Here is a 13,462-nt window from a genome sequence, read left to right as displayed (position 1 = left end):
GAAATTTGGAGCAGGATGGCACATGGAAATTGAGCCATGGATCTTTATCATTGCAGCCATGAAACACTACTTCAGCAATACTTCACATATAAACCTTTGGAGGATTTGTGAGAAATTTGAGGTATTGTTCTGGTACATTATTTTCTTGTCACTCTTGATTTTCAATCTCAAAATGTGTTGGAAGATTAATAGCTAAATTCTCATTATTAGTGCCATCTTGAGGCCTCTAAAGGCAGCTAAATTGCTCAACAATACAATATGACAGAACAGAGCTTCAGTTGGCAATTAGAGGAATAAAACATGTCTTTGTTGATAGGTGAGTGGAGCACTCATTTGGCAAGCTCTTTCTTTGTCAGGGAGCGCTGCAAATCATTGAATGGTAACTGCTTATTATTCACTGAGCTGTTAATATCATGCAAAACGTGGAGCATTGTTTAAATAGAGATCAACTATGAGTAATGGATTGGAATGATGGTTAATGTTGAAAAAAAGGCACATTATTTTAATATTAATTGACAAACGTCTTTTAACTGGGAATACCTTTTCTGAGTGTTTATTGCATCTACAAATGGAATATACTATGCAAGGTCAAAAGGATCAAATGTTTTAATTGTGAAAAATGTAACTACACATCACAACTTCCCACCCCCTTAAATTATTCAAATGAGAACTAATCCAGGAGCCAATCCATCAAGCCATGGGTATCTGAGATAAATTTGATTCTCGTCTGCTTCCCTTATGTGAAGTGTGTGATTTTGGTTGTGGTTAGGAGAATACAGTTTGACCGTCCATTGATAATTTATTGTTTATTGATTAATAGATATAATTGGACATAAGCTCTCCACCAGGCTAATGTTTCACTTGTTTCCAGCACTAAACCCCCAACATTTGCTTCTGATATAATCTATCCCCCTCATCTGTGTCCTATTACCCAACGAATCATGACTTGGAGGCGAGAGACTCATAATAAGAGAGGGCTATGAAATAACTCTGCAGCTTAACTGTTGCCCAGCTCCTTCTATGGGTAAGAGTGGTCATTTGAGTGGATAGTTTGTATAAAATCCCACCAGTCTTAGAGCCAAAATCACACTTAAGCCTCCTGTTTAAAACCTACAACAGGTTAAGGAGGCCAGGAGGTTACCTGCCAATGTCTGACTGTAGAATATGCCTAGCATAATGCAAACTTTGCACTTACCAACAACCCTAAGCAAGATGTGAGGGGAAGAAAGAGATGGACCAATCTCATTGTGCGCCATGCAGGAGTAACGTCCCACAGCTGCCGCCGTCACATTCGGCATCCTCAGGACAGCCATGGATTGGTTATGTATCTCAACGTTGTCTTTGTACCAGGTGTAGCGGGAGACTGCAGGATTACTGGCATTAACCAAACACTGGAATGACACTGTGTCTCCTGCATTTACCTCATCGCTGGGTGATGAAGATGATATCACTGCTCGTGTCCCTTTTGGGGTATCTAAAAAGAAACACAAAGGAAGAATGAGGAGTGGAAGTGCTGTAGGAAAGTGCTGTGGGACAAACATATTTAGTGCTTTAAAAGATCATATTTCTCCTAACACAATGAAAAACTTTACATTAAGTGCAGTATCCATCTATTTAAACAAGGGTGATCTAAATGTTATTAATATTAGCAGTAGTAATAGTAGGAGGAGGAACAATAGTCGGTACAGAAGCAGCAAAACTAATGGAAGTAGTAGAAATTTATTTTTTCTTCTAAGTATTATTATGATTAAATAATAATAACAATAATACTAATAACACTTTAAGATTTGACACAATGAAATGCTTATTAGAAGGGTTGTTTTCCCTTCGTATAGTATTACTCAGTGCAATGTGTGAGGCAGTAAGCATTGCTTTTCAGTTCCTAGTATATGATACCTGAGGTCCCCAGGGGGTGAAAGTTAAAGTGTCCCCCAGGGGCTGCAGCACCTACTGTGCCTGCCTGAGTGTGGCAAGGCAAACTTGACTTTGCCATTTAGACTAATGACTCAGTCAAAACCTCCCTTTTTATTACATATAAGTCAACCTAAAGTAGGCCTATCAAGCCATGGGTAGGGTGCTATATATTAAAAAGTAGGACATGTAGAAGCCTATTCTGGCAAGTCATTAGGACCAATAACTTGACTGCCTCTGACCACCAATGAGCAGCCTGCAAGGCCTACTCTCAACAATCAGAAGTTGCATCCAAGTTAATGGACTTGCAAGAGTAGTCAAAATGCAGTTTGGTCGCATGAATACTAGCCTTCACTAAAGGGAAAAGCTGGTTTCACTGTGACCAGAAACCAGTATTCCAGTGGCAACTGGGATACAGCAATAAGTGAGTTACCTGAGAAGATTATTAGAGCACGCTGCACTTTGGGGGTTTTAACTTGGAGGCAGGCTTTTTAACTTGTGATTTTAACTTTGATTTTAACGCTGATTACATTTTGGGCAATAGTGCACTGTACCTTTAAGGCTCCACCGCGCACCAAATCCCAGGTCCACCGCGGAAGCTCCATTGGTGTGGAGGGAGGCGGCCAGAGGAGGCGGGGCTCAGGCAGGAAGGAGGAAGTAGTCATAGCTACTTAAATCGCATGGAAGCCCGGACGCGCAGCGATAAGTGAGTTACCTGAGAAGATTATTAGAGCACGCTGCACTTTGGGGGTTTTAACTTGGAGGCAGGCTTTTTAACTTGTGGTTTTAACTTTGATTTTAACGCTGATTACATTTTGGGCAGTAGCGCACGATACCTTTAAGGCTCCACCTCGCGCCAAATCCCCGGTCCATCGCGGAAGCTCCATTTGTTTGGAAGGAGGCGGCCAGAGGAGGTGGGGCTCAGGCAGGAAGGAGGAAGTACTTGTAGCTACTTAAATCGCATGAAAGCGCGGAGGTGCAGCGCACGCGCGCAGCGAGTGCTCCGCTGGCACACCAAAGGCAAGTCCGTCTGCGCCCGGCCGCACCCGGCCACGCCCAGCCACGCCCAGCCGGGACCAGGGGCTAGAACCCCTGGCCAACGGGCTATAGAGAACCAAAGGCACTCGGCCTTTCAATTATATGGACAACGAATCCCAGTCAGAGATGAATGCACACATGCTATTAGCTTTTCAAATGGCCCTGCATCCTGTGCCCACTGTTCCTTTGACCCTGCAAATATCACACTAACACGCTTCACACCAGAATGGCAGAATGAACACAAAATGTTCCTCCTCAACTTTAGGTCCCTCCCAAAACATGTGGGGGAAATCAATATTTTATTGAGGGAGGAACAGCCGAAAGTTCTGTTTTTAACAGAATGAATGAATGAATGAATGAAAGTAAATTTATAACAGCGCGAATTGCTGCCCTGAGGCGTCCAAGCGCTAAAGGAACCAGATGGTAGACTAATTGAGGTTGAGGACCGGTAAGGAAGGAGAACTGGGTTTATTGAGAAGAATTGAACAGGTGCGTTTTTAGTTGTTTGCGGAAAGCGACGAGGTCAGGGTTGGATCTCAAATGAGAGGGGAGGGAGTTCCAAATCTTGGTGGCGTTGAAAGCAAACATCCTTCCACCCGATCTTGTCCTTTTAATTCTAGGGACTGTTGCCATAAAAGACTGGCTGGATCGTAGTTCTCTACCTGGACGATACTGGTTTACTAGACTACGAGTGATTAGGGGTCCCGAGTCCCAGAAGGCCTGGTGAGCAACACACATTGCCTTAAAGGTGACTCTCTTACGCACTGGGAGCCAATGCAGGCTAGTCAGTGCCGCTCTAACTGGCAGTCTGCGTGAGATCTGTAGCAGGGTACGAGCAGCACAGTTCTGTACCAGCTGTAGCCTCTTTAGGGTGTACTCAGGAGCACCTAAGTAAAGGGCGTTATTAGAGTCCAAACGTGACTGTATTAGGCCCTGTACAGCCGTTTGCTTTGCCTCCATTGGGAGCAAAGGAAGGACTTTCTTCAGTGTCCTAAGCAATCCAAAACAGGTGGCTGAGAGCTTTGTGGCCTGGATGTTGAATGACAACCTTTTGTCGAGCCATACCCCTAGGCTTTTGATGTTATCCTTTGGGGCCGGGGGGGGGGGCCTAGACAGGTGGGCCATAGTGAGTTAAAAAAGGTGGGATCAGCCGGGCCCAGGAGCATAAGCTCCGTTTTGTCACCATTAAGCTTTAATGATGACAGAGTCATCCAGGCCTTTACCTCCTCCAAGCATTTTATTAGTCCACCTAGAAGTGGTTGCTGAGCCTCCTGCGCTAATGAGACCACCAACTGGGTGTCGTCCGCATAGGATATGATCTTGACTCCATACGGACGAACTACCTCAGCCAGAGGCCTCATATAGATATTAAATAGCGCAGGGCTTAGAGAGGAGCCCTGGGGGACTCCACACTTCAGGGGCATGCTGGAAAACACTGTCTGTCCGTCAAACACTCGGAATGACCTGTTACTCAGAAAGGATTTTAACCAGAGCCAGGCCTTATCCACAATGCCGACATTCGAAAGACGGTTCAGTAGGGAGTTATGACTGACCGTGTCGAACGCTGCGCTGAGATCAAGGAGGATCACTGCCACTGATCCTCCCTGGTCAAGAATTTTCCTGGACTCCTCGATGACCATGAGGGGAGCGGACTCTGTTCCGTGCTTAGGTCTGAAACCTGTCTGAGTTCTGTCTAGCAGCTGGTTATCTTCAAGAAAGCTAACCAACTGGAGATTGACATACTTCTCCACGATTTTACTCACCCAGGGTAGCAGGGAGATAGGACGATAATTGCCAAAGTCCAGTGGGTCCAGGTTTGGCTTCTTTATCAGTGCTCGGACCATCGCCCGTTTCCAGGCAGGAGGAACGGTGCCAGAAGTGATGGAAGCATTCAGGAGATTTTTGATGATAGGTAAAACAACCTGAGACGCTAACAACATTGCTTCTGGGGGTGCCGGGTCAGTTGGCGAGCCAGATTTTACTTTCCGAGCCATGGCCTCTACAACCTCGAGATCCATGCAAGGAAAGTAATCAAGCGTAGGTGAAGAGCTTAGAACATCGGCTGTCCTCCTGGTTTTATCCTGAACTATCAGAGGAGTGGTAGTGCAGGGAAAAGAGGCGTATATTTTATTAACTTTGGCTGAAAAGAATTCCGCCAGGTCATTGCATTGGGAAGCAGATTTTTCCTCATATCTGCTGGGAGGGGGAGGCTTTGTAAGTTTTTGCAGGATTTGGAAGATTTCCCTGGGTTTAGATTTTGCAGCTCGGATCTTGTCAGCAAAGTAGACCGCTTGAGCAGCTTTTACTTCCTTTTTGTAGGCTTTTATTTCTTCTCGATATAGAGTTTTTTCCTCCATGGAGTAGTCTAGGCGCCATTTCCTTTCAATTTTTCGGCATTGGCGCTTTTTTTCCCTGAGGGCCTCCGAGTACCAAGGTGCTGTTTTATGGGGGCGTTTTACCGTTAAATTCTTAAGGGGAAGGATAGTATCGAGAGAATGCCGGATCCAGTTCTCATAGGCCTGGTTAGCCAGACATGGATCCTCATTATTAGAGGGAAGTACTTTCGTGAGTTCATTTTTCCATTCATCTACTGGTATCCGCGTCCAGGATCTAGCATGTCTTATCATCGGTGTTACCGGACTAGGTTTCTGGGTAAACCAAGTAAAGGGCACCAGAGAGTGGTCAGTCCATGGGAGGGGGAGCGGGAGCCCAACCACAAAATCCACACAGTTACTGAACACTGGATCTAAAAGGTGTCCTTTTACATGAGTCGATGTTTTTACTCGTTGGATAAGTTGAAGCGCGGCCAGGTCATCGACTAGTATAGTAGCCGTAGGATCCAGCGATGAATCAAAGTGAAAGTTGAGATCGCCTGGAGGTACTAAACTCTTCGTTATCTAGTCGCCAGGTACCTCCGGCATGGAAACTTATTATGATAAGAGCCCTCTTGAAAGAGCCCAACCTTCACCCAGAGGTATGGAGTAACTATCGCCAGGTCTCCCTGCTTCCTGGGAACAGCAAAATACTGGAGAAATATGTAAATAAACTCCTCCCAGAACACCTAGAGAATCACTCCCTTCTGATTACCACCCAGACAGGATTCCTACCTAATCATGGGACAGAGACAGCCTTGCTAGCAGTAGTGGAAGAATCTAGGAAAATCCTTGATCAAGGAGGGACAGTTGCAGTTATCCAACATGACCTGAGCTACGCATTTGATACGGTCAATTATAACATCTTATTTGACAGGCTCAGAATGGTGGGAGTCTCAGGCAAGGTCTTGACATGGATTAAATCCTTCCTGAAAGAGAGAGTATTCCAGGTGTTTGAAGGGAATTGCACCTCCATATGTCTGCCACTCACATGCAGAGTGCCCCAAGGCACATCATTGAGCCCCACCCTTTTTTATATTAATCTTAAACCCCTGGCCGAATTAGTACTACCTTATGGGATTCAAATGATCACATACGCAGACAACACGCAATTGGTAGTAGCATTAAAGCATCCAAAGAACACACCAATTAATCTTGAATCCTGTATGAAAACGGTGGCCACCGGGATTGACCAGTCTTGTTTCAAACTCAACAGAGACAAGACTGAGTTAATGATTTTAGATAACCATTCCTGCGCTTCAATAGAACCAATGGGACTAAACTGGCCTAAATGTCTTGGTCCATCACCAACCCCTAAAGGTCAGATTAAAAGTTTAGGCGTCTGGCTAGATAAATCTCTTAATTTTAATAGCCAAGCAATCAAATTAGCTGCATCTTGCTTTGGTATTATTAGAATGCTGCGGAAAATCCTCCCACTACTCCCGGTGCCAGCAAGCAGAGTCATTGTACAGGCATTGGTACTTTCACGATTAGATTACGGGAATTCACTCTACCTAGGCACCACAAAGGCGACTATAGGGAAACTACAGGTAGCACAGAACTGCCGCTGCATGCTGCCTGAGTAAGTCCTTCTGTGCCCCCTGCTCACAGTTGTCTGCCTTCGTTCTCTGTGCCCTTGTGCCCCCTCTCCCCCGTTTTTGCATTTCTGTGTCCCCTGCTCACAGTTGTCTGCCTTAGTTTTTCTGTGCCCTTGTGCCCCCTCTCCCCCGTTTTTGCATTTCTGTGCCCCCTGCTCACAGTTGTCTGTCTTCGTTTTTCTGTGCACTTGTGCCCCCTCTCCCCCGTTTTTGCATTTCTGTGCCCCCTGCTCACAGTTGTCTGCCTTCGTTTTTCTGTGCCCTTGTGCCCCCTCTCCCCCGTTTTTTTGCATTTCTGTGCTCCCTGTTTCCGCTTTTTCTCCCATTGGTGTGCCTCTCTGCCCCCCTCCCCCGTTTTCCCTCCGTGCCACCTTTCCCGCCACTGCGTCCCTGCGGCCCCACCCCCCGCTGTCCCATTCGCCACCCCGCTCCCGCCTCCCAGCTGCACCTCCCTCCCACAGCCTCTCATATGGAGGCCGCGTAGCGACCACGCAGCGGATGCGCGCAGCGGGCGCGCCGCTGGCGCGCCGAGGGCACGCCTAAGGCAAGCCTGTCTGGCGCCCGTCCGCACCTGGACCACGCCCAGAGCCAGAACCCCTGGCCCCCACCGCACCCAAAGTACCCGACTGAGATACGACTCCGCCACCCTCAACGCACTCAACACCGGACGACCACCCGCCTGCTACCAAGCCACCCCGAAGCGAACCCACGGACCCTTCACCTGCCAAGCCTGCAAATTCACCTGCCTTCGAACCTGCCCCCCGCCCACCAAACACAGCAGCAACAACAACAACAACCACCTCAAGTGCATCCTCCTCAACACCCGCTCCGTCCACAAATACGCCGTCGAACTCTGGGACCTCCTCGACACAACAGCTCCAGACGTCGCTTTCCTCACGGAAACCTGGATGAACGCTTCCTCGGCCCCCGACATCGCCAGAGCCATCCCGGATGGATACAAAATCACCCGGAAGGACCGCGTCAACCAAACCGGAGGAGGAATTGCCATTGTCTACAGGAACACCATCAACATCACGACCTACATCGAAGACACACTCTCCGCCGCCGAACACCTACACTTCCAGATTCACACCGACCCCAAGACCACCCTTAGAGGGACGCTCATCTACAGACCCCGGGCCCGCTCACACAATTCAGCGAAACCATCGTCGACTTCATCAGCCCGCACGCCCTAGCCTCACCAGAATACATCCTCCTAGGAGACCTGAACTTCCACCTGGAGAAAAACAGCGACAACAACACCTTCACCCTGCTCGACAACCTTGCCAACTTCGGACTCAAACAACTGGTGAACACCCCCACCCACCTCGCTGGCCACACACTCGACCCATCTTCTCCGCCAGCAACCACGTCTCCTTCAGCCACTCCACCGTACTACACTGGACCGACCACAGATGCATCCACTTCACCTTCAATAAGAACACATCCCACCACCGCACGCAACAGATCCCCCGCAGATGCTGGAGCAAAATCACCACAGACCAGCTCCTCTCATCTCTAAGCCAGAACCCGCCAGCCGACACCGCTGACACCAACGAAGCAGCCCACAACCTCGCACAGTGGATCACCAACTGCACAGACGACCTCGCCCCACTGAAGAACCCCCCAGGCAAGACCGGCTACAGGAAAACCTCATGGTTCACAGACGCTCTTAAAGATTCAAAGAAATCCTGCCGAACCCTCGAAAAAACCTGGCGCCACGAACGGACAACAGAAAACATTACAGCCCTCAAGAACGCCACGCACAAACACCACCAGCTGATCCGCACCACCAAAAGATCATCTTTCAAAAAACGGCTAGACAGCAACACCCACAACAGCAAGGAACTCTTCAGCATCGTCAAAGAGCTCTCCAACCCCAGCGCCAGCAACAACGACATCATACCGACACAAGACCTCTGCAACTCCCTCGCCACGTTCTTCCACCGCAAGATCGCAGATATACACGACAGCTTCGGACCCCAGACTCCGCCTCCAGTCACCGAACCAACGACCCCGACCACCACCCTCCGCGCCTGGACCCCCATCAGCACTGAAGACACCACTCACGCCATGAACACTATCCACTCCGGCTCCCCCTCGGATCCATGCCCCCATCATATCTTCAACAAAGCCGACATCATCATCGCACCCCACTTCCGGAACGTGATTAACAACTCCTTCACGTCAGCCACCTTCCCTGAGAGCTGGAAACACGCAGAAATCAACGCCCTTCTGAAGAAACCCACAGCGGACCCCAAAGACCTCAAAAACGTCCGCCCCATCTCTCTTCTTCCCTTCCCGGCGAAAGTCATCGAGAAGACATCAATAAACAGCTGACTGCATTCCTCGAGGCAAACAACTCGCTCGACCCATCCCAGTCCGGATTTCGAGCCAACCACAGCACCGAGACCGTCCTCATCGCAGCCACCGACGACATCAGGACCATGATGGACCACGGAGAAACAACCGCTCTCATCCTCCTGGACCTCTCGGCAGCCTTTGATACCATATGCCACATATATCTACATGAGCCCCCTCGCCGCCATCGCACGCAAACACAACATCAACGTCATCTCCTACGCCGACGACACCCAGCTGATACTCTCTCTCACCAAAGACCCAGCCACCGCCAAAACCAACCTCCAAGAAGGAATGAAAGACGTCGCAGAATGGATGAAGCTCAGCCGCCGGAAGCTGATCTCAGACAAGACGGAGGTCCTCATCCTCGGACAATCGCCTTCCGCCTGGGACGACTCCTGGTGGCCCGCAGCGCTGGGCTCTGCGCCGACACCCTCGGACCACGCCCGCAACCTGGGATTCATCCTGGACTCCTCCCTCATGATGACCAAGCAAGTCAACGCCATCTCGTCCTCTTGCTTCAACACCCTGTGCATGCTAGGAAAGATCTTCAGGTGGATCCCCACCGAAACCAGAAAGACCGTCACCCAGGCCCTCGTCACCAGCCGACTGGACTACGGAAACGCCCTATACGCTGGAACCACCACCAAACTCCAGAAACGACTACAATGCATACTTAACGCCTTCGCACGACTCATCCTCGACATCCCTCGTCACAACCACATATCCGCCCACCTGAGAAACCTGCACTGGCTCCCCGTCAGCAAGAGGATCACGTTCAGGCTCCTCACCCACACACACAAGGCACTCCACAACATGGGCCCCGAATACCTCAACAACCGCCTCTCGTTCTACACTCCCACCCGCCAGTTCTGCCAGCCTCGCCCTCACCACCGTCCCACGGATTCGCAGAACCACCACCGGAGGAAGATCTTTCGCCTACCAGGCAGCCAAAACATGGAACTCCCTCCCTCCCTGCACACCTACGACTGACCGAGGACCATCTCACCTTCAGGAAACACCTCAAGACCTGGCTATTCGAGCAGTAGCAGCACCGCCCCCCCCCACCCCCCCCCCCCTCAGCGCCTTGTGACCCTCACGGGTGAGTAGCGTGCTCTATAAATGGATTGATTGATTGATTGAACTGTGCAGCCAGGTTGGTTGCTGTATCACACCCCCTATTGGCAATCCGTTCAGTCGGTCTTAAAAAAACTTCACTGGCTGCCAATAAAAGAACAGACTAAATTTATAGCCCTGTGTATAGCACATAAAACACTTTGAGGGACAGTTCCCAAGATGAACCACTCTCTTATGGCCTTCTACCACCCTACAAGATGTTTCCGGTCAGCGAATCAGTTTTTGGCAGTGATACCAAAAACCAAGAGAGTACGACCAGGTGGTCACACATTCTCTTACGACGCGGCTTAATTATGGAACACTCTTCCTGTTCAGCTGCGTGCAACTATTCACCATCTCTCTTTCTGTAGGCAGCTGAAGACTTGGCTCTTTCAGAGTCTGCCTTAGTTAGGTCTCCTTCTTTGTGCTGCATACTCTGCTTATCACGGATAGCATGAGGAGGCCTAAAGGTAGACAGGCGCTCTATAAATATTGATAATGATAATAATAATTATAATTTGCTGGTACTCAGAGGACTTAAAGGGACATCAATCCCTGTGGCCAAAATCACCCTCCTTGACTGAAGAGCAGCCCCAGGAATCCCCCTGTTGACTGCACAGCATCCTCACCATCTTACAGACTATTCAGCATCCTGTATCCTTTGCATCAGGACCACTCCATTGAAGTCCACGGAGGTTTACTCCTAGAGCTTGGAAATTGACTGGAGACTGTTTGGTGACATGGTAACTGTCCTAGAGATTCTTACTGTCCACCTTGACATCCCTCCTGCTCAAATTGGTCACCCAAAGTACCCAAACAAACATTTCTAAACTTTCTAGTTACCAATGCTAGCTGGAATTTTGAGTGAAAAACAGTGATTACAGTGTCTTTAAAAACCTATATCTCCTGCACCCTACAATAGATTTAGTTCATTTTAGTGTCTAAAAATTCAAAAATTTGAATCTATTTCCATAAATTGTTATATTTTTATATTTGGGTTGTGTGACTTTCTCGTTTTGGTACTACTAAATGCTCGACTGCTCAAAGCCACAGCTACCCAGCTTTGGGCTAAAGGTTTTACAGACAAGCCCGACTGGATCCAAGGTGGTATTGTGAGTGTATTACAGGGTGAGGTTTCACAACCACACCTTATAATACACCAGTGTAGCCCAGAACTGTAGTAATAAATGTGGTTTAGCTGTACTGTTGTCCCTAGTAACATTTTTTATGGGACAAATTATTTTCATTGGATTGCCATGAGGAGCGTGTGTGTGTGTGTGACTCTGTGTGTGTGTGTTTGTATAATTATAGGTATTTTATGTTGTGTGTGTGTGCGTGTGTGTAATGATTTGGTCAGGTACTGCATTGCTTTAATGGTTTGTTTTTTAAACAAAATTAAACTATCAATTATTTGAGCTTTGTAACATTTAGTTGCGGACAAGACAAGGCTGAGGAAGGATCCTAGATGATTGAAGTTCAAACTTTAGGATGGGTCCCAGTGGTGGTGGCTTGAGTGGCCAGTAAGGATCTAGGGATGCTTCTTCAGATTAAAGAGATTGGAAGCAAGAATGGAACCAGGAGATGCAGTGTGACTTCAATAAGTGTCAATAATCATACCTAGGTGTTACAAAATATTAAACTGACATAGGCGGAAATATGCTGTATAGTGACAACAAGCTAATATAGTGGTGCAGCTAATTCAATGAAAATGAGAGCAAGGAGGTGAAATATGGATGACACATAGGGGCATGTAATACGTTACATGCGTTAGTCTGCTAGTGGAAGTAAATGTGATTACGGCTCCCTGGTGGCACCAAACATGTATTAAGGAAGGAGCAGAGGTGACACCCAAGTGCACACTCTCAGATGGAATATCCTCCCCAAAGCACACTGCCCCCTCACCACTAATGGATTTCTGAGTAGGCAGGGAACTTTAGCACAGAGGCCTAACCCATTCAAATTATCCCCACTGCTTTCCATTACTTCCTCCATTATGCCTTCTTGGATTGTAGTGACAGTGCACTGAGTGACGAAACTCAACTGCCCGTTCATGCCACAGAGGTGTGGTGATATTGCTGAGGGAAGCTTTCAAATGCTCCCAAATATTCAAGCTAAGGATTATATTTTGGGAAAGTAGACGTTCTAGAGCCTTGTGTCCTCTCAGCATCTGGGAGAGAGAAAAAACAGGCATGTCATTGCCCATGCAGCAGAGGATGTGGGTTGTTGACAGAACAAACACGGGGGCATATCAGCAAGGAACGGCGATGAATAACGCAAAGCGCGCTTAGCGCTTTGTTATTCATCGCCGTCTATCTCTGTAATTTATCGCCCTGGTAGCGCGTTATCAACAACGCGTTGCTCTAGGGCGATAAAAATTCCAGATATAGCGGGGGAAATCGCCATTTTGCAGGGAACATCGCTGGTTTTCCAGCGATGTTCCCTGCAAAAGGGTGATAAACTTGCTGATACGACCCTGTGGTTGTAGCAGCATAATCCTCCCCCTATGTTAGGGATGGGTAAGTCAGGATTTTAGCAGATGTTAGGGGCATATTATCAAGGACGGCGTTAAAAATTATCGCCGGTTTAATGGCAGAAAACTGCCGCTAAACCGGCGATAATGGGCTTGATAATACGCTCTATGGAATTCCCATAGCCAAAAAAGCAGAGATAAAGCCCTTGTTTATATGCCCCACCATTTTATCTGTTGACCATTAACACTGCTTTTCTCATGCCTTAGCATGCCCTAGCCGCTTAAGATTGCCATGTTTCTGTAAGACTTTAGCTGAACTACTATAATTTTTCCACACTTCGGGGCATATTATCAAGAAACAGCGTTAAAATTATCGCCGATTTAGCGGCAGAAAACTGCAGCTAAAGCGGCGATAATGGGCTTGATAATATGCCCATGAGAATTCCCACAGAAGCCCATGTTCTGGTGGCAACATCGGCTTCTATGGGAATTCTCTGCGGCATATTATCAAGCCCATTATCGCCGCTTTATCGGCAGTTACGCGGTCCTTGATAATATGCCCCTTAATTACCCATCAGGACCCCACCCTGGCTTGC

The 13,462-nt window shown here is 48.1% G+C and overlaps 1 protein-coding gene across 5 annotated transcripts in view; it reads right to left on the bottom strand.

The window, feature by feature from the left end:
* Positions 1-13,462, bottom strand: part of LOC146809062 (B-cell receptor CD22-like) — a 426,891-nt gene that overhangs the window by 81,835 nt on the left and 331,594 nt on the right. For all 5 annotated transcript variants that reach the window (XM_085615864.1, XM_085615866.1, XM_085615868.1 and 2 more), the window contains one exon: positions 1,196-1,474. In XM_085615864.1, coding sequence (XP_085471990.1) covers positions 1,196-1,474 — 279 coding nt within the window. The remainder of the gene's footprint in view (positions 1-1,195; positions 1,475-13,462) is intronic.

This window comes from Triturus cristatus, chromosome 7 (genome assembly GCF_964204655.1).
Source record: "Triturus cristatus chromosome 7, aTriCri1.1, whole genome shotgun sequence".
Classification (NCBI taxonomy): Eukaryota; Metazoa; Chordata; class Amphibia; order Caudata; family Salamandridae; genus Triturus; species Triturus cristatus.
Note: the sequence above shows the minus strand (reverse complement) of the source record. Positions and strands in the feature narration are given on the sequence as shown.